This window comes from Phanerochaete carnosa (assembly GCF_000300595.1).
Source record: "Phanerochaete carnosa HHB-10118-sp unplaced genomic scaffold PHACAscaffold_2, whole genome shotgun sequence".
Classification (NCBI taxonomy): domain Eukaryota; kingdom Fungi; phylum Basidiomycota; class Agaricomycetes; order Polyporales; family Phanerochaetaceae; genus Phanerochaete; species Phanerochaete carnosa.
Window position 1 is genome coordinate 16,259 of NW_006767629.1, and position 18,818 is coordinate 35,076.

An 18,818-nucleotide genomic window follows, 5' to 3' on the forward strand; every position below is an offset into this window, starting at 1 on the left:
GGGAGCGTGAATACGGTCGCATCTCGAGTCTCTTATTGTACAGTGGACCATGACGACAAGAATGTACTGATACAGTAAATGAACAAGGACAAACTCAACAAGAAAGTACGGATTATTGAACATTTTAAAGTTCAATCTCGGGGACGCTTCGTGCTGATGGGTACCACTTATTCCACATCTTCTCGTCTTCCAACACTGCTTTGCAATAGCGAATGAATTCTCCATCACAGCTTCGTACTCTCATTAGCGTATAATCTAAAGAAATAGTAACAACCGCTCACCACTTGGGGTCCTCATTCGCCCTTTCAGGAATATCTACATACAACTCCTGTATCATCTTCATCGCTTTCTTGAGCTTTGGATCGCTCACGACGTAGCAATGCCAGAAGCCCGGCGGTCGGCGGACCTTGGCTTTGATTGCGCGCCCAGCGGTACCATCCCGTCCCACTCGCTTCGTCATCTCCCAACTCGTAACAAAGCACGGGTCGTGCGAGATTGGAGGACTAACCCCATCTCCCAGCACTGTCGGCACCTCCACGCCCTCTGTGTTTAATGGCAGGACCCAGCTGTGCCTGTCGCCGATCCAGCGCAGGCCCACAGGGAAAGCCTGTGCTACACTGCGCTCGAGCTCGCGCTGGCGGGTACAGTGCGGGCACTCGGCACATTCGCGCGGGCGGAACAGCCGGAGGACGATCTCGTCGGTCGTGCCATGCTCGGGCGGTGGGGTGGGTACACTGTGTACGAACGTCCAGCCGCGGAAGGTGTACTTCCTTTGTACGGCAGCTTCAAGCTGGCGAGCAGGAACGAGAGAGAGCGAGAGACGATGATGGAAAGTAGCGAGCGGATAGAGCGAGTAGGCGTGCGAGAAGGAGATAACGTTAAGCACGACGGCTGGATTTATGATGTTAGTACGAGATACGCGGCTCATAGGCGATAGTACGCACTAGAGTGGAAATCAAAAATCGCCTCCATGGGGCTGTTGTACGCGACGATAATTTGCACCTTGAGCCGCCTACTCGGTCCGTCCAGGCTCTCGACGCGCCTGGTGAAGGTGTACACGGCCGATACGGCTCGCAGGCGGCTGTATGGGCTGCCCGGCGGCGCCGTACCAGGAACCCGCGCCTGCTCGAGCGCGACACGGAAAGACGGATCCTGCCGACTATTCGGTTTAAAATTGTAGCCCTCATGTTGGATGAGCCACCAGCCAAGCTCTGCGCGTGCCTCGTACGCGCAGTAGATGTCGAGGTCCGCCTCGGGATAGTGCACGCGATCGAGGAACTGTAAAGCACTGGAGCCCGAGATGAGCGCGCTGGTGCGGGCCTGCAGCGAGCGAAAGGCAAGCGGGGACGTGAAGAAGTGCGAGAGGTGGGCGTTGATGTTGAAGGAGCGGGTGATGTGGGAGCGGACGGCAGCATGTGCAGCATGGCAGGTACGCGAGAGGCGCATGAGGGCGGAGGGTGTGCTGAACCAGAGAATCAGGTCGTAGAGCAGGTCATTCGTCAAGATGCGCTCAGAGAACGTGGAAACCGGGACCTCGGCGACTTCATGGTTATTGAAGGTCGAATGCCGGGAGCTTGACCTAGAGGAGGGCACAGAGTAGGACGGGTCTGTATCTGAGATGACTTCGACGACGCTCGACCTGGCTGGCTGGCTTGATGGGGGAGAGCTAGCCGGTGAAGAGATCTCGGAGTTTCTGGTAGCTTGAGGATCCTCGGGTATGTGAGGTGTGGTCTGTTGACTAACTTTTAGATCTTCGAATGGCGACCAAGGCCCGTCTTCTACTCAATCACATCAAGTCTGCGACGAAGTTCAGGGTTTGGTCAACTCGCCATGATAGGACCGTGCGACATGCTTGACATCGTGCAACCACTTCAAGGAAGAGTAGAAGATGATGGCGGCTAATACAAGACAGTCGTACAAGCCTAGCTCTACATACTGATGTTAAGAATACGCCTTAATTGTGATTTCTCTCTCCAAAATATAGATGTCTCTGCTCACCATCTTCGATGACACTATTTCCTTGCTACTCACTCATTCGTCCCAGGAGTTGTTAGGCTGGCTTTTGGCCAGCAATGTCCGCAACCAGATTAATCAGAACAGCTGGTGAGGAACAGTAGTTGAGGTCGACGGTGCACGAAGCGAACAGTATGTATGTCGGTGAAAAGACATGGCTGAGGCGTGCTTAGGCGTTCATATGTCCAAAACTGAGGGCGCATCACGGGCGGGGCTGATGGCGGGATTGATTGAACCACCTCGTCTCATGAACCGTATGGTACGACCTGACTTAGGCGGCCATGTATCTGAACTTGTACCCCTACTCTCACCGATTACTATACTTGTTCTCTATGCCACAGCTCAGTCTGTCTCAATATCAACATCGCAGTAATGAAGAATGCAGCCGACCTCCCAGACCCTACCTTTGACGCCTTGTCCGCCTCGGAGGACGTGCGGGACAATATTCGAAATATACCCACACCTCGCTGCGAGAACATGGTGGAACGACTCGCAGCACGAGAACTTCGGGCTCATCTGAACGACCGCCTCGTGAAAGGTGAATTTACAGAAGACCAGGACGCATTGACGATCCACCTCCTGCATGGACTGGCTTACACGGCCGGCTCTGCGCTCGGCTCGACCCCTCCGACGCAAGAGCAGTGTCTCTCCGCATTTCTGGTCCCTAACAAAGTTGGCCTTACCGCAGGAGCACGCGCATGGTCAAAACATGCGCACCGGTCAGGGGGCTCTGCGGACTCTGTCGTTGATGACCAGGAGAAAGATAGGAAGGCAGCACCTTCGGGCTGGTGGGGCACGCCGAGAGGGCCTATTGCGGGCATTAATGAACATGCACTCGTACTCTTCCGGAAGATCATGGGCGATGCGAGTTGGCGCAACCTTCACTGGCTTCCACACGGTGTACTCGTGTACGAGGTGCGCGTCCCCGAGGGCTACGGGATGCGCTGGGCACAGGACTTGTCAGGCCTGCTGGACGAACAGGATCGGACGCGCGTGAGGGTAGAGTGCGAGGAAAGGGTGAAGGGTCGGCCGTGGATATTTAGAGGGTTTGTCGAGCCAATGATGGAGAATGGGCATGAGGTCGGTTGGAGGCATTGAGCAGGCGAGTTGCGCAGTGAATTGTTTCTAAGTCATCATTATTGACGGTCATCGTGTCGTGTTCTGCCACAGATCTAAAAACAACTCCCTATGCGCACCGCAATTCGGTACAGCTGCACAACTGCGATTTCGCCCGGGGTCGTTTGCATGCGTCGATGCTCTCATACACCATGATCACCGCCCGACGGCGGGCGTACGCTTTCAACTTCACCCAGTAACTTTCTGCCGCAGCGCTGCTTCAGACTGCTTCGTTCCGCGAGTTCCCGAGGCAAACTAACTATCATGCTTTCTATGGTATGCTACAATCCGACGTGGTATTTGCAAGTTATCCTCCGGTGTTGAAGGACTCGACGGACCAGGCTTTCGCGTACAACGATCCTTGAGACAGCGCTAGATGACTGGGTCGCACTCGCATACGATGCCATTGGGTCTGCATACTCCTTCCCTTCCAACCTTATGTCGACACGCACACATGACCTCCAGTTTCAATGTGCTTTGGTGTCTTTCACCGGCCACATAACGCGCTCACTTTCTTGTCTCGAACGAGGCACTCCACCGCATATCTGAGACGGTCTCCATCAACACAGCACGTCCAGCGACGCGATTGTACTCTCATTGGTGTTTGCGGTACAACGAAAACGGTGCTAGCAAACGCGATCTCGTCAGAGTTGTGATGGGCCTTCGAGTCCGATGACGTTCTATACCAGCGCTTTACCTGGCCTCTCACCTCCATGTTGACAGCCTCACATCGCCCTGTAACTCTCACAACGCCGGTCAAGCGTATTGATGTACACCACGGGATTTCCAACGCAGACTCCGCGCCGTTTAGGGAGGCAAAAGAGGGCGCAGATTCATCGGCTTCACGCGGTAGCGCCTTCCCTCCCCCTCCCCCCGGCGGCACACCTCGGAGTTGACTTAGCACCGCTGCATCTTTAACAGCGAAAATCTCCGAACTTCCAAGCGCCCTAATCCACACTTACAAAAAATTTGGGTTGTCTTCGTCGAAGGTGACCAAGACATGAGAAAGTGGCCCTGAACGTCGCCCGCCCTCACCCACGGCCATGGTCCGTGCTCTTGCTACGGTGTCCACCTCATCACATACACACACGGGCGGCACCTGTACCGCCACCGGCGCATCCAGTTCGAACCCACACGCCTTTTGCTTTTGTTCCCTCAGCAAAATGATGGCCGTGTACCGTGTCCAGCGATGAACTCGATGGCGAACCACGGTTATCTTCCTCCGGATGACAAGGGCATCACGACGGACGACATCATCGACGCGCTCATGCTTCCCGCTCGAAGCCCCTTGCCTGGGCCCTCGCCCACGATGCTCTGCTCCTGCTTGACCAGGGCTCGAGCCCGTTCGAGCTGCACGATCTCGCGAGGCACAAAAAGGTCGAGCACAACACGAGCCTGTTCCATCCGAACGCAGGTGAACACGAGGGATACGCACCGATACACAGCGATGTGCAGCTCCTCAAGGAGTTCTTCGAGACGTCGAAGGACAGAGGCATCATGACTCCCGGGGACGTCGCCCGCGTGAGAGTCCGTCGCGAAGCCCCTATGCCTCTGGTCCTTGTGCATGCCGAGCTCGCGTGTGAGGAGGTGGCAATCGTGCTCAACATTGTCAACAACCTCGATCCGGCGCTGTACGCTGCGGGTGTACTCCTCCAGCTGCGGAGGAGTGCGGCCCCGCGACTCATGGGGGCGTAGGTTGGGATGAAAGACACGGTAGAGACCAGACAGCTGGACGGCGTGCCAATCGAGTGGACGCGTTACTGGTTCGAGTGCGAACAGCTGCCGCCGGACTGGGAGTCGTTCCACACAATGACGCTCCTCCAGACCATAAGCACGATCAACTGGCTCCGGAGCGCGATGAGTGGGATGAGGAAGGAGGCGAAGGCAGAGGGGCAAGCGACGAAGGGAGAGGCCGCGGCCGAGACCGCGGTCAAGGTCCAGAGTGCGGGAGTCGCCCAAGTCGAAGACAAGCGCGACAACAACATGCAGGCGCCGACCGAGAAGGAGCTGTCCACAGACGACGAGAATATAGAAGGTTTGCAAACACTGACTGTCCCGCCGCTTGTACACTCGAAGACCGCGAGCTCTGTGACGAGTGATACCTTCATAGAGTCGCTCTTTTGCAGTCCGCTCCTGCCGTTCTTGTGAGCGCGTCCTTCTCTTTTGCTCCATCATGATCGTTATACGTGCCTATCTATCAGCTACTCTGTCTGTCTGTTGTTATGCTCTGCTAATTTACTACTTATGTCGTCGTATTCTGCTATCTGTTCATTAGATCGCCTCGCTGAATCTATGTTTGCACTTTAACACTGGGATCTCAACATGCGTGACATCCATGATCACAGTCGAGCAGAGGCAAGATCATATTCACGCAGGTAGCACAGGCGGATTCGTATTTATCCGAGAGTCCTCTCAAGTCACTTGTGCGCGTCCGCTTCATGGATATCCTGCATCACTATTTTCGCCTCAGGCAGCCTATTTCTTCGTTTACAACTCATCCCTCACGTTTCTCGTCGTATTCTTCTGTCGCCACGTTCTGTTAGCGCGCGTTCTGCACTCTCAACAGAAACGGAGCACGCACAAGTGTCTCACTGCCCCAGCTCGCGGGCGTTGCGCTCATCTCGAACTCTATGTCTGCGCCGTTCGCAATCTGCTCGTGTCTGATGATCGGTGCGGAGAGCGGGACGCCATCAATGGTGACGGCAGTGACGTAGGGTTTGCCAGACGACGCGCCCGGCGCGGAGATAACGAGTGGCCGCGCAGCAGAGGGGAGTGAGAACGAGATGTAATCGAAGAACGGGCTGCAGATCAAAAGTGAGTGGAAAGACTCTGCAGAGGCGGTAGATACATATTAAGACGCACCTGCCGACGATGTACTCGCCCGAGACGGGGTTCACGGGGTAGAAGCCAAGCGCGCTGAAGAGATACCATGCGCTCATCTGACCGCAGTCTTCGTTCTGCAAATGAAATACAGCGCATCAAGCTCTGTGGATTTCATATTGGGAACAAAGCGAAGACGCACCCCGGACAGCCCATTCACAGTGGCGTTGTAGTTTGCCGCAGCAATGGAGCGGACACGCTCCTGCGTGCGCGAAGCTGCGCCCGCGAGGGAATAAAGGTAAGGTATATGATGCGAAGGCTGATAGTGGATGAATTAAAACACGGTATATACGATTTAATGACGACATACCTCGTTTGTTTGGTCATTATGCCCTGCGCTCGGTTCTTCAGCCTCTGAATCTTGTCCACGCAGATGTCACGTACCACCGTCGAAGTGTTCATCCAAAAATGCCACAAAGCTCGCGTTCCCACCCCGCAGGGCAATGAGTCGTGGGACATCATGTACAACGTCGAACGTGTACGCCCACATGTCACCCTCTGTCCAACCCTCGTCCTGGCCTGCCCATGCTCCACTCACGTTCCGGGCTTCCATGAAGCCTGTCCCGGCGTTGAAGATGGTGAACGGTGATACCATTGAGCGGTTATGGAAGAACTCGGCGTCGGCAGGTTTGTTCAGGGCGGATGCAAGGACGGACACGGCGTAGTCGTCGTCTGCGTAAGAGTCTCCGGTTAGTTCTGCACGGAAAGATAAGAGTGTAGCACGGCCGTACATGAGTAGTCAAGCGTCCTCGATGCGCTCTCACTGTGTATGTCATTTGCGACCCAGCCTTCGGTAGCATATACCGAGGTGAGACCTGCACGGACTTCGTATCCAACGTTCTATGCTTGTCTGTTAGGGTCTCTAATCCACTGACTCGCGAATAGAAGTACCTCTTCCCGATCATAGTATCTGTCGTCACAGCCAGTCAGGTCGGTCAGCGCAAGTAGATGCTAGATTAGCTCGGCGACGTACGATATAGTCCAGTCATCTGTTGGCGGGACGGTCGCGTCCTTATGCACAGCTTCCCACGCGAGGTCGGCATCGAAACCGGTAAAACCTTTTAGGACGGCCTCGGCGACCAGCGAGTCGGCGTGTGTGCCGATCATGATGTTCGTCTCTGCAATGCGCATTCAGCCTATCAGCGTCGGGCAAAGTGAAAAAGACGCACCGACGATGTTCTTCCACATAGGGAGCCATCCACCCTGAGCATATATACTGATCAGTCGTCGCCCGAACGATTGAGAGCCAAATAAAGCGCATACTTCTTTGTAGTCTTGCAACATGCTTTGCACCATGTCATCAATCCGTTCTGGAGCTAGAAGGATCTGCCAGGCCCAAGCTGCACGGAAGGTATCCTAACAGGCCAAGCGACATCAGAGCACATAAGGCGATTCGAACAGTGATAACGTACCCAAATTGAGTATCCAGTGTATGACTCGCCCTCATGCACGGTATCGTCGTAACCAGAGTAGTACTGCCCGTCTTCGCTTTGTTCGTAGGGATACTGCTTCGAGTCAGTTTACATCCAGAGAATTGCAGCATGGGATCTTCACCTGAAGCGCGTGGTACACGCCAGTGTAGAAAATCTCTTTGTCGGTATCATTTGCACCTTGAATTTCGATCCTGTCCAGTTTTTCCGCCCATGCCTCGCGCGTGCTGCGCGCCGTTTCTTCAAGAGTCATCCCGTCGGGTATCTCGGTCTCCAAGTTCTTTCGCGCCTGGTCGACCGAGATGAACGACACACCGATGCGCACGTCGACTGTGGTCACGTCCTCCTTAAACTTGACGTATCCCGCGACTTGCTTGCCTTCGGCACTCGTTATGTTCGGCTGTAACGCGCCATCTCCAACGCTCGCTGTGCCCCACTCCATGGCTGGCTCGCTGAACCGCGCAACAAAGTATGCACAGAAGCCAGGCGCAGGGTTGGGCCCGATGATAAAGTCTTGACGTTCTGCGTTTGTGCCTGTGATTTCACGGGCAGAAGGATCGATGGCGACGGACCCGTGCGGGAAGGTGACGTTGGAAGGATCGGCAGAACCCATAACTGAGGCACGTGAAGCCTCAAGGAGAACCCATGGGCTTGTTGTACCGGTGAATGTGAATCGGAGGTGACCGACGCGCGACGCTATAGCGGTGTTAACCCAGTAACGGCCGGAGAACATAATGCAGAAACGTACTAGCACTCTGCTCAGCAAAAATGTTCCCACCATGTGAGGCATCCATGTGCACACTGTAATAGCTGGCGCTGATGACCTCATTGTCGTGCGAGAAGCGCATTCCACGATCCTCGAAGTGCGGTGTCACATCGCCTGAGCCAGGAACGAGCACGACCTGCCCACTCTCGCCCATCCATATTGCGGGCTGGTGCGTGCCTTGGAAGCCGTGAATCGTAGTGTCGGTATAGTTGTACGGTGTCACAGAGACGTAGTTTTCGCGCGTTTGCGCAACCCAGCGCGTCATTGCGAACGGAGGTGCGGTCGAGGGGATCATCCCGCCTGAACCGTTCGGAGAGTCGCCCCCATTACCTATCAGACTAACGTAATATTGGTGATCAAAGCTGCTGGGTTTCGAAAGTTTGGATGCACTTACGGATCGACATGGTCTACCGCGTCGCTGGGCGGCTCCCGAAATGCCTGTGGCGGGAGCTGGCGCGTAGCGACGGGGCAAAGACCTGCGAAGACAGAGAGAGTTAGCAAAATACCAGCTAGCATAACGTGCATTTTCCAGACGTGCGAGCGCGAGAGGGTGCTCGTGGACGTCAAGGAGCAAGGTTAAGATGGCTCAAGCGAAGTGATCTCACATGAACGTATGCACGTGACTTCCGGCAAGCCTCGTGCCCAAGAAGACGGCGAGAATGGGCAGTTGCTTGGATAGTATTGATATCTTTCTGGAATAATTTGGTGATTCAGATGCTTATGTACAGACGACGAGAGTAAACAGGGAAGTGAACCAAAAGCTTGCATTGGCGCTGCACAGCAGGAGTAGGCATGTCTTGTGACCGTGAGAAGAGCCGACCTTCCCATATAGCGACATAGCGCATCATTGATGCGTCTCCCGGCCGCATTGCTCGTGCATTCCATTGCACTTGACTATCACCATGTCCATTTCCTGCGCAGCACGCCTAATGCCTACGTCAAAATATATTGTCTATGTCTCGAACAGCATAGTTATTTATGTCCACGAGCCCTCAGGCCTCAAGACAAGGATGGCTCGTGGTACCGCCGTTCAGTACTCAGTACTCAGTAGCGAGTCATCGCACAAAGGCATGAAGGGGCGGCGGCGATCCCAATCAGTTGTGTAAGGCTTCTATCGAGCGCATGCATGAAACAGCGGATGAGGCTCATGGGGCCGGGCGCATAGCCGCTCAAACTGCGTTAGTTGCACATACTTCACCAGCCACGACGAACCTTGGAGTGATCGCTCTGCATTCTGCAAAGCCTGTCTCTTATCTCTGACAATACTTGCGCTAGGAGACGTTCAAATAGGAGTCCGAGAGCTGCAGGCAAGTATGCTTGCGGTCAAAACCTCGAGTTGCCAGCTGGGCCGGAAAAGAGATCCTGGGGTCGGCGGCGAATTGCCAGGTTTTGGCCGGCAAAGCTAGCATATCTATGGCGTATACTGTAATCTCCTATGATAGTGTAACGTCTTCAGACGTAATTCTTGAATATCTAATTCAACTTTCGATGAGATAAACCGGACACTCCAGATACTCTGAGGTTCAGCGAGTACTGATACGTATTCAGATAAGCCAGACGATAGGATGTACGTAGACAGCAAAGACAAGCAGTGTCAGCAGTTAAAGGTGGAGGAAAGCAGACATTACGCTGAAATCGGCTCCGAGGGCGGGTCACTTTGTGGCGCGGCGAAACCTGACAAAACTGCGGAGATAGTCCATATTCATGTCCGATATGCAGCAGCGTATACAGACAACTAGCATGGTCTACAATGTGCTACACATCAACAGGTCTGTGTGTGGACACGCCCTAGAACTCGAACTCGATCAACAGCGCCTCGCTCGACCTAATGTCGATCCCCTGGGCGACAGGCACGCTCTCGACGACCACGGGTCCACTGGGGCTTACGTCCGACGTCTGCTCGTACGACTGGCCCGCCCACGTCAAGTTCGAGAGGTCGTCCGCGTGGTCGACAACGAGCCGTCGCACCTGCATCATCGCATTGGCAAACGAGCTAACGCTTGCGCCGCCCGCAGCCGGAGGCGTCGCGACATCCGGGAGCACGAAGCCAAGGTCGAGGTGCACGATGGGACGGACGGCGCCTGCGGTGTCCATGCTACTGAGCCACGCGTCGAGGTTGACGAAGACGGCGCGGCGGAGGACGCCGGCGTCGTAAGCGGCGTAGCCGCTCACGTTGTCGAGCGGGACGGTGAGCTCGACGATGCGCGCACTGCTCCAGGCGCTGCTCGACGGCGACATGAGCGTCCCGTGTGAGAACGGCCACGGGAACGAGAGCGAGTTGGGCGAGATCAGCGTGTCGATTAGGAGCGCGGCGTAGTAGGATGGCTGGATGTGCGGCGGGGAGGGCGGGTCAAGCGGTGAGCCATCAATGGTGGAGCGATTCAGCGAGATCGGCTGGATCTGCAGGTGACAGTGTTCATCAAGTGTGCGCATAGACGCTATTGAGTAGGAGACGTACAAAGTTGTATTTGAAGCCGACACCTTCGTGGAAGTAGAGCTCGCCGATGCCGATCGTGCTCGCAAACAAAGTGTAATCAACAACCCAAAGCGCCGCACCAGCGGTATTGGACACGCCGGGAGCACCATGACACGCTATCGACCCGGTCTCGCTGCACAAATACCTATAAGCTTACACGCCTGAGCGCTAATGAAATGACGTACCCGAGAATGTACACCAGGCCCTCCTGCACAGTTGCGGCGATGTCGTCCTCGAAGAGCGTCAAGTTACTACGGACGGCCGACTTGGACATGAAGGACACCAAAGGGAAGTCTCCACCCTGACAGAATGCTGCCGAATATCGGTGCTGCGAGACCCTGCGGCACGTCAGCGCGACGAGTGACGACGTGAGTAAAGGAAACGGCGACATACACAGTGACTAGTTCGCCCGGCGTGCTGTTCAGCAGGCCCAACCCGAATACTTCGGTGGGCGTGAACCCTTGGCCTGCGAAGGAGCACGCTTGAATCTGCACAGGACCTTGGACCGTATTGGAGCTGCGTTCGACGAGAGATCGACTACCAGGGTCTGAACGACGTGAGAGCGGGTGGGATTGGATGGCTTGAGCGACAGGGGTCGAGATATTGATCCAATCGGGTACGTAGTCATCCACATTATAGGTAGACGGGCGAAGGCCATTGTTTGAGTATAGATCGGGTTCGTTACCTGGGAATTGTGTCGGTCAGTTAGTTTTGAGAATGGCAGACCCTACGATGCTAACCAATCTCGATGAGGTCGAGTACAACGCCACTTTCTTGCACGACAGATGTTAGGAAGGCGTTAAGAATCGCGTTTGCCATGTTCAGAGCGTTCGTCGCGTTGTCGAGGCCCAGGTTCACTCCCCATGTCATGTGCGTTCCTGCAAGGAATTTTACAGTCAGATCAGATCCACGCGAAGAACGAGAAGTTCGTGCCTGAGGGAAGCCACTGGGATAAGACGTAGAATTCGTTGCCAACGGCAATGTGCGTCGCTTCGGGGTATGGCGTCACGGTGTTCGGCGGAGGGAACTCGTCGACGTTCACCTGGAAAAGGTTTAACTCTGTGGGGATGCATCACTCCAGAGATTACGTACCGTGACTGTCGGGTCCCAGACCGTCTTATCCTCCGAATTCGCACCGACCCTAATCTTCGGAGGTCGCCCGGTCAGCTCTGCAAGGTTGCTCAGGGCAGCATGAGTGAACTCGTTCCGAGAGTCGATGCCTGTCCAATCCGGCCACCTGTCCTGCTCAATGCTGAACGACAGAAGAGTATTCGACAAAGGTTGGCTGGTAGGGGGTGCGAATATAGGAAGAGTCACGTTTGCGGACGTCGCGTTCGCAGAGGACTGCGCAAGGCATCCGACGAGGGAGCCTGAGAGCAAGGCTGTGGACAGAGCGAGGAGCATGGCGGTGCTGGCTCGACTGAGAGTCCTCAGCCAACCTTAAGGCAAAGGGAGTGCAGCCCGGGTGCTGAAGGACATTCAAGTTGCAATGCCAGGGCGCAAAAGAAGGCGGGCGGCGGGTCAGTTGACATTGTTCGTAGGGGTGATCATTTCCGTTTGGGGATCAGAGACAGTCCAGCTTAATGTCAGGGTCGTCGAGCACGATGGGAATGATGACGAGGCCATCTGCTAGACCTCGTGTCCATGGCTTCTATTACGGCGTATTTGGGGAACCACGGAGGCCTGCTGCTCATGTGATGATCCAACCATGCGGAGTCGAACACTGCCCTGCCTTCGCTGTCTAGACCACTTGACCTCCGAGCAAAGAAATCCGGTCCGCGCCATTCGACAACGAAGATGTCCACAGTTGGAAGGCAAAGGGAGCGGAGGCGAAGGGAGGGGCGAATCGGGTACGACCGCGCCACGAAGCGGGCGTCCATCTCAAATCCACGCACACCATTCGAGGCACTATTCCTTTTGCAGCATCTCACACAAAATTTCGACTCGAGGGCGTCTGAGGACCGTTTACAGCTCACCATGACACCACCTGCCCCAGCCATAACAAGGCTTTGAGAATACACTTTGAGCTGGTCAGCTAGATCTGTGCTTTGTGGGCCGTTAATCGTCTGCACATTCAGGGACGACTCGGAGAGAATGAAGAAGGGGATTGCACATGGGTCCTGCCGTCTCTGTCGCACAAACCTGAGGAGGCCCTGTGTCCTTCCGAACCAGATAGCGAGCTAACAGGAACATGACCCGGCTTTTCGACTCACCAGCTGCAAATCCTGCCTATGCAGAGGCATCCGGACTGCTGCGGCACTGCATCTGGTCGTCTCAAAGAGCCGGGCCGTAATGCACCCACGGGATTGCTCGTCGAGTTTGAAGGTCAGAGTCGCAGGATAGCCATTCGACTATAGAAAATAGGATAGCGGTAGCGGCCTCGTGTGGCCTGGTTTCTGAGCATCACCAGGACTGGTTGATGGGCTCGAAGAGAGGTCCAACATACGCAAGGCGGGATAAGATCAAGGGTATAAGGTAGTCGAGCTGGCACAGCCTCACTTTTTGTTTAGCAAGCGTCAGGCGCACCTCGATGAACTATACACGGGCCGACGAATGCTCGGGAGACAGACAGAGCTGAAGAATGGCAGGCCCAGCATGTAAGATACTGTGCGGTCATAGTAAGCTCGCCGTCGGAGGGGAGCGGTCATGCTGTGTAGCACACCGAAGTGCTAACTAAGTGACATTTGCCGACCGATGTCAGCAGCTGAGGACACAATCTTCGGCCGAGGTTCATCGCGTAATTCTGGGGTGGAGGACGCCTGCTGCTAAGCTTGCTGACCCCTCTGCGCTGGCTGTGGTAAGTTCGGCCTGGTTACACACGGAAGTCGGACAGCGGCGCAAGCAGGCGACGCAGTCGGAAATGCTTCTCAGTACAGTCAAGGCGGCAGCGGCCAGCACGGAAAGTGTACGGCAATAACTAAGAGGGTAGAGCAGCGAGAGTACATGCGATCCACACTTGGTACGCAATACTTCAGACTCTCAGAGCTATTTCTGGTGCACCTGACGCGTAGGAAGGTACAAGAAGCTGGAGCCGAAGCGCCCAACACGGCGGAACGGGCAGACTTGGGGAGGCAAGCACTTCTCTTCCGAGCGAGTTGTGAACGATACAGACTGTGCGCTGTGACATAAGAGTTCTGCGAAGCATGACGTGCGAAGCAGATCACCCAAACCACTGCACGAAGGCACCATCGCGAGAACTGGTGAAACAAGCAGCCGATAGTGCGATGCACGGGATGTCATCGTAGCGGATCTCCACATCTCTTCCCTGTGTCCGTGGACCGTGTCCATCCCTCCGGCAGGGTCGAACCCATGGAGCACGGAAAGCGCCTCGAGGGTGTGAGAGCAGGGTCGCCCGATCCTCCTGATCATGATTACACTGTTTCAGGACCGGAGGCCATTGTAGGTAGTCGGTAAAGCGGCGAAAGACCGTAATAGTAAGCGGTCGGGAGCATCGGTTTATCGACTTACGGTAGAGCCGCGAAGATGAGTCCTCCTGCACTTACCGGTCAGAATGCTGCTATGAATCCTTATCTATAGCTTTCATAGTGGTAAGCAAATGAAAGCAAACAGCCTATGGTGCGCCATTGAGGCGTTCGGAGCAGATCGGTTCGTTTGATGCACCACGTGATGACATCTCTCGGATCCGAAAATCCGACAAACACGATCTGACTTTGAGCAATGAGCAGCCTCAAGAATAACCGGAAGCTTGAGCATGCAATTCTCGCATAGCGGGCCTGGAAGCTGGAACGGTTCACAGTGTCTTGATTGCCAGTCATTGTCGCTGGCGATATAAGCTTCGAGCGGTCACGAGAAACCCGGCGCACCCTTGCGAACCCATTCAAACTCTGCTCGTCTTCCCAGTCTCGGATGGCCCTGGCAGCTCACGACGACATGATTGTGTCACGTATTGGTGCGTGCCTCTCCTTTAGTTATTACGAACGCTCATCAATTTGACATGAACAAGACATGGCGATTCTGTGGAAGCAAAGGAAGAAGCGACCCTGCATAGACGATAGCCCTACCCGGTAACTTCAGGGGCGAGGCGATTGGCCCGCAGAAGAAGCACCAGCCGGACGGCATGGAATGCAATTTTATCCACGCAGCAGCGCTTTCACGCTTCTCTAGTCTTGAAGATTCTTCCCACCACTCCACGTCTGCAGGCACTCGGAACCCGTATATATACCCGTCATGGTCTCTGAGCTAGCAGCATTGAACCATCGAATCATCTCCTTCTACAGTCTTCTACGTACAGCAAATTACAACGACAATGTCTGGCCTCACCGACTACCCTCCCTTCCCCGACGACGTCCCCACCGTTCCTCTGCTTGTTATCGACTACCAGCTCATCAAGAGTGGCGACCAGGCCGAGATCGACAAGCTTTGGGAGGCAGCTACCAAGCTCGGTTTCTGGTAGTGAGTACTGCTCGGGTGTATTATACTGCGACCACTGCTGACCTGCTCGCGATCAGTCTGAAGAACCATGGAGCAGAGGAGGACACTGAGCAAATGTTCCGGATGGGTGCAGAAACGATGGATCTCCCTCTGGAAGAAAAGCTCAAGTTCGAGCAGGGCGACACCGGCTTCTCATTTGGGTACGTATTCTATTCCCGACCTATGCCCATTCCTCGCTCATCAGGGTGCTAGCTACAAGGCCGCGGGCGCAAATGCGGTCGATGAGACCGGGCGTAAGGACAGCGTCGAGTTCATCAATGTCGCCAAGGACGACGCGCTCGCACATCCCACCGTCGTGCACCGCACGTACCCGTCTACGGTCGTCGCGCGCATGGAGAACACGATCAAGCCATTCACGCTCAAGGCTGTCGAGATCAACGAGACGGTGCTGGACGTGTTCAACGACAAGCTCGAGCTACCCAAGGGCACGCTCAAGGCTAAGCATTCGTTCGAGGGCCACAGCTGCAGCGAGTCGCGTTGCATTAAGAAGCTGCCCACCCCGGAAATGACCCCCGAGCAGGCGGCGCTCGGTGCCCACACCGACTTTGGCTCTCTGGTAGGTGTCCGCGAGATGTATGTCGATGACACAGCTAACACGGGAATAGTCATTTCTGACCAACAAGTGCGGCGGTCTGCAGGTGTACCCGCCTGGTTGGAATGGGTGGTACTATGTCAAGGTGCGTGTCTCTGTCGGTCGCACAGCGAATCGGCTGACAAGCTTCCAGCCCCTCCCCGGCCACGCCATCTGCAACGTTGGTGACGCGCTTGCCGTCTTCAGCGGAGGCATCCTGCGCTCGAACATGCACCGCGTCGTGTACGTCCTCCTTTCTCTGCCTGCGCTCGCACGCCGCTCACGTCACACGCGCGCAGCTCGCCACCCAAGGAGCAAGCCGCGTTCACGCGCTGGTCGCTCGTCTTCTTCACGCGTCCGGCGAACGACATCGAGCTGCGCGCGCTCACGGATGAGTCGCCCGCGATCGCAGCTGCCGTCGCGGCGGCGCCCGACCCTGCCAAGTGGCACCCTGGCCAGACCGCGCAGGAGTGGTACTTCCGCCGCACGCGCAACCAGCGGGTCAATAACCGCACGGGCCCCGAGACGTGGCTCGCGAGCCGCGGCACAGAGCACGTCGACGACACGGTCGGCCTCGAGAGCGCGAAGCCTGTTGCAGCTGCGGCCTGAGTGGGGACATGTCCTCGTGTTAAATGTCCCATTGTTTGAATAGCTACAATTGTATGCACATGTATTATACACCCGCTGATATTGAGGATGTTGTATACAAGAAAGTGCTCTTCATGATATTCGAGGACTCGGCGGGAAATATTTCTAAGTCTCTGTTCGCTACCTTCTGCCACCTTCTGCAGTTTCAGCCCAGCAGTCTACTGCGTGCGCTCGTCACTTCACAGACGTTAGGCCCCTTTGTGGCGCCGGGAGAAGCCGGTGCCCATCCACCTCTTTGACAGACGCAGTATAGCCCTTGTCTTCTGCCGACGATGCTTGCAGGTACAGAGAGGAAGTCTCGAGTTTGACGAGGTATAGACAGCAGGTTCAATTCTTAATGTACAAGCTGCGTTGAGCAGCGTTTTAAATACAAGGGCTTAGGAAAGACGAGAAAGTAGGTTATTTGAGGGATCGTCAGCACGCAGGCGCCTAAGGGTTCACGCATCTGCCCAGAGCTCCTTTGAGGTCTCGACAACGAGTGTGAGCTTCTTGATCATGTCATCCGACGAGACCTTGTTCCCCTCCGAGTGCGATGCGAACCCACACTGTGGGCTGATACAGATCTGGTGCAGCGCCTCCTCGACCGTGCGCCGTTCGGGGCCACTCGCGATGATTGCGGCGGCATCATGCACCTTGCGCTTGAGTAGCTCCTTGTCCTCGAGCTGTGGCGCGGAAAGAGTCAACATGGGAAAGGCAGTCTCAATGAAGAGAGGGCACACCTCGGGCAGCTTGGACGAGACGAGGCCGAGGATGACTGACTTGTGCTTCGGCAGGAACTTCAGGGGTTCGAACGTGCCTGCACGCGGGGTGTCGTACTCGAGGTAGTACGTGTCGACGTTGATCTGTTGGAAAAGTTTAATTGCGATGCGATCGTAGCCGCCCTCGGAGAAGTGCATGCCGTCCTGTGCCGAAGTCAGAACTTGTCGAGACACAGAAGAGAAGGCACAGAGCAAACCTTGAAGTTCCCTCGGCAGAGGTGGAGGCCAACGACGAGGTCGGCGGGCCTGCCCTCGAGACAAGCATTGTACGCCCGGATATACGTATCCAACACCGCGTCGGGGTCGAGCCCCACCTCCTGCATGCCCGTGATCATCGAATCGGCGCAGAAGTACGCGAGCAGCGGGTCGTCGATCTGGATGTGGCGGCAGCCTGCGGCGTAAAGCTCGGCAAACTCTGCGCGGTACGCGACAGCAATATCGGCAAAGTACGCGTCGTCGTTCGCGTAGACGTCCTTTGGGTATGCATACTCGCCGTGGCGGAGGTGATACCACTCGGGCGCGCAGACGGTGAGCTTCAGGTTCTTGTGCTCCGCGGGCGAGGTCAGCGCCTTGAGCGCCTCGAACTGCGCGAGGTAGAACGGCTTCGTGCGGCGCAGCTTGCTCTCGCAGACGTATGAAGGTGCATTCTTGAAAGCGAGCTTCTTGAAACCGGCGACGTCTGGGACGTAGTCCTTGAACATGTGCAGAAGAACTGTAGGATATGTGGGCATATTGTTTCAAATTGAACCAACGAGGGCTTAGCACGAACCCTCAGGGATGAACTTCATGCCCTCCATCTGGTCGAACACGCCCTCGAAGAACATGTGTCTCCTGAACTCGCCGTCGGTGATGCTTTTGATCCCGACCTCGCGCTGCATCTGTACGATCCCACGAATGGCCTCATCCTCCGCGGTCTTCAGCTCCTCAGCAGTACACTTGCCCGCGTCGAACTGCTCACGCTTTTCAAGGAGGAACTGTGGACGCTTGAGCGAGCCAAGCTGTTCAGCGCGGTAGGGCGGTTTGACCTTCAGCGACATGTCTGGTGGGCGTCGGGGCGGTAGGGTAAGCTAAACGACTGGCAGTGTGGAGATAGCGGAGGGCAGCCGAAGGGGAGTGAGCATACGTCGATTGCGTCGCGTTCATTTGAAGGGCAAGGACGCGAACCGATGAATCAGCTCACGAGCATTTTCGGGTAAAGGATTTAGGCTGCGTGCTTTTCGTTTCCTTACTCCGGGGGTGTTCCAGTTGCTCGATTGAGGGTTGCAGACGAAAATGAGCTCTGAAACACGTGAAAGTCAGGAGGAAGGCTTCCAGAGACGAGTAAAGACGTACCTTCGAAGAGCTTTGGGCAGTTTGCTCCCACTGTCACTCGCCGACGGTGGAAAAACATTTCCACAACAGACGACCCGTGCGAAAGGGAGATATAGCGACATGCAAAAATGGACTACAGTACCCACACATGAACGGTAATGTGTCGGTCACTACCCAGCAGAGAAAGAGCAGGACAGGAGAGCCGTGGCACGAGAGAAATTTGGAACTTTTTTGTTACAAAAAATATGCGAAAACAGCCTGAAAAAATAAGTAAGAAAATGCCATATTTTCCTCCCGGTATCCGGCGGCCCGGCGACTCGGCAACCCGGCAGCCGAGCCGATTGTCCGCCAGGCCATTGTCAAAGCGCCCGTGGCTGCGGCACCCGGCGGACAATCG

At 55.5% G+C, this 18,818-nt stretch overlaps 7 protein-coding genes across 7 annotated transcripts; 3 read left to right on the forward strand and 4 right to left on the reverse strand.

Annotated features, from left to right (window-relative positions):
• Positions 1–17: 17 nt before the first annotated feature.
• PHACADRAFT_248812 (uncharacterized protein) lies at positions 18–2,128 on the reverse strand. The gene is made up of 5 exons (XM_007391282.1): positions 1,999–2,128; positions 1,830–1,935; positions 945–1,778; positions 282–891; positions 18–230 (listed from the first exon to the last, which is right to left on the reverse strand). Exons 1-5 carry the CDS (start codon positions 1,999–2,001, stop codon positions 125–127), a joined length of 1,659 nt encoding a protein of 552 aa, XP_007391344.1. The 5' UTR covers positions 2,002–2,128; the 3' UTR covers positions 18–124.
• A 362-nt stretch (positions 2,129–2,490) lies between these two features.
• On the forward strand, positions 2,491–3,111 carry PHACADRAFT_86202 (uncharacterized protein; the record flags this gene model as incomplete). Its single annotated transcript, XM_007391283.1, has 1 exon — positions 2,491–3,111. The coding sequence occupies one exon, from the start codon at positions 2,491–2,493 to the stop codon at positions 3,109–3,111; it is 621 nt and encodes a 206-aa protein (XP_007391345.1).
• Positions 3,112–4,830: 1,719 nt separating this feature from the next.
• Positions 4,831–5,277, forward strand: PHACADRAFT_157116 (uncharacterized protein; the record flags this gene model as incomplete). The annotated part of the gene is made up of 1 exon (XM_007391284.1): positions 4,831–5,277. The coding sequence occupies one exon, from the start codon at positions 4,831–4,833 to the stop codon at positions 5,275–5,277; it is 447 nt and encodes a 148-aa protein (XP_007391346.1).
• A 237-nt stretch (positions 5,278–5,514) lies between these two features.
• PHACADRAFT_248819 (glycoside hydrolase family 92 protein) lies at positions 5,515–8,759 on the reverse strand. The gene is made up of 15 exons (XM_007391285.1): positions 8,600–8,759; positions 8,188–8,543; positions 7,564–8,135; positions 7,422–7,514; positions 7,273–7,365; positions 7,179–7,212; positions 6,983–7,127; positions 6,901–6,919; positions 6,741–6,849; positions 6,394–6,681; positions 6,320–6,342; positions 6,152–6,268; positions 5,992–6,086; positions 5,711–5,930; positions 5,515–5,652 (listed from the first exon to the last, which is right to left on the reverse strand). The coding sequence occupies exons 2-15, from the start codon at positions 8,357–8,359 to the stop codon at positions 5,617–5,619; spliced, it is 2,016 nt and encodes a 671-aa protein (XP_007391347.1). The 5' UTR covers positions 8,360–8,543; positions 8,600–8,759; the 3' UTR covers positions 5,515–5,616.
• Positions 8,760–9,732: 973 nt separating this feature from the next.
• PHACADRAFT_248821 (glycoside hydrolase family 79 protein) lies at positions 9,733–12,106 on the reverse strand. The gene is made up of 7 exons (XM_007391286.1): positions 11,774–12,106; positions 11,615–11,723; positions 11,422–11,559; positions 11,075–11,366; positions 10,867–11,019; positions 10,664–10,814; positions 9,733–10,605 (listed from the first exon to the last, which is right to left on the reverse strand). The coding sequence occupies exons 1-7, from the start codon at positions 12,083–12,085 to the stop codon at positions 9,994–9,996; spliced, it is 1,767 nt and encodes a 588-aa protein (XP_007391348.1). The 5' UTR covers positions 12,086–12,106; the 3' UTR covers positions 9,733–9,993.
• A 2,796-nt stretch (positions 12,107–14,902) lies between these two features.
• Positions 14,903–16,389, forward strand: PHACADRAFT_248824 (uncharacterized protein). Its single transcript, XM_007391287.1, has 6 exons — positions 14,903–15,094; positions 15,151–15,273; positions 15,326–15,689; positions 15,739–15,810; positions 15,859–15,947; positions 16,004–16,389. The coding sequence occupies exons 1-6, from the start codon at positions 14,949–14,951 to the stop codon at positions 16,311–16,313; spliced, it is 1,104 nt and encodes a 367-aa protein (XP_007391349.1). The 5' UTR covers positions 14,903–14,948; the 3' UTR covers positions 16,314–16,389.
• A 279-nt stretch (positions 16,390–16,668) lies between these two features.
• PHACADRAFT_248826 (uncharacterized protein) lies at positions 16,669–18,160 on the reverse strand. Its single transcript, XM_007391288.1, has 4 exons — positions 17,880–18,160; positions 17,308–17,822; positions 17,072–17,254; positions 16,669–17,014 (listed from the first exon to the last, which is right to left on the reverse strand). The coding sequence occupies exons 1-4, from the start codon at positions 18,145–18,147 to the stop codon at positions 16,790–16,792; spliced, it is 1,191 nt and encodes a 396-aa protein (XP_007391350.1). The 5' UTR covers positions 18,148–18,160; the 3' UTR covers positions 16,669–16,789.
• Between the last annotated feature and the right edge of the window lie 658 nt (positions 18,161–18,818).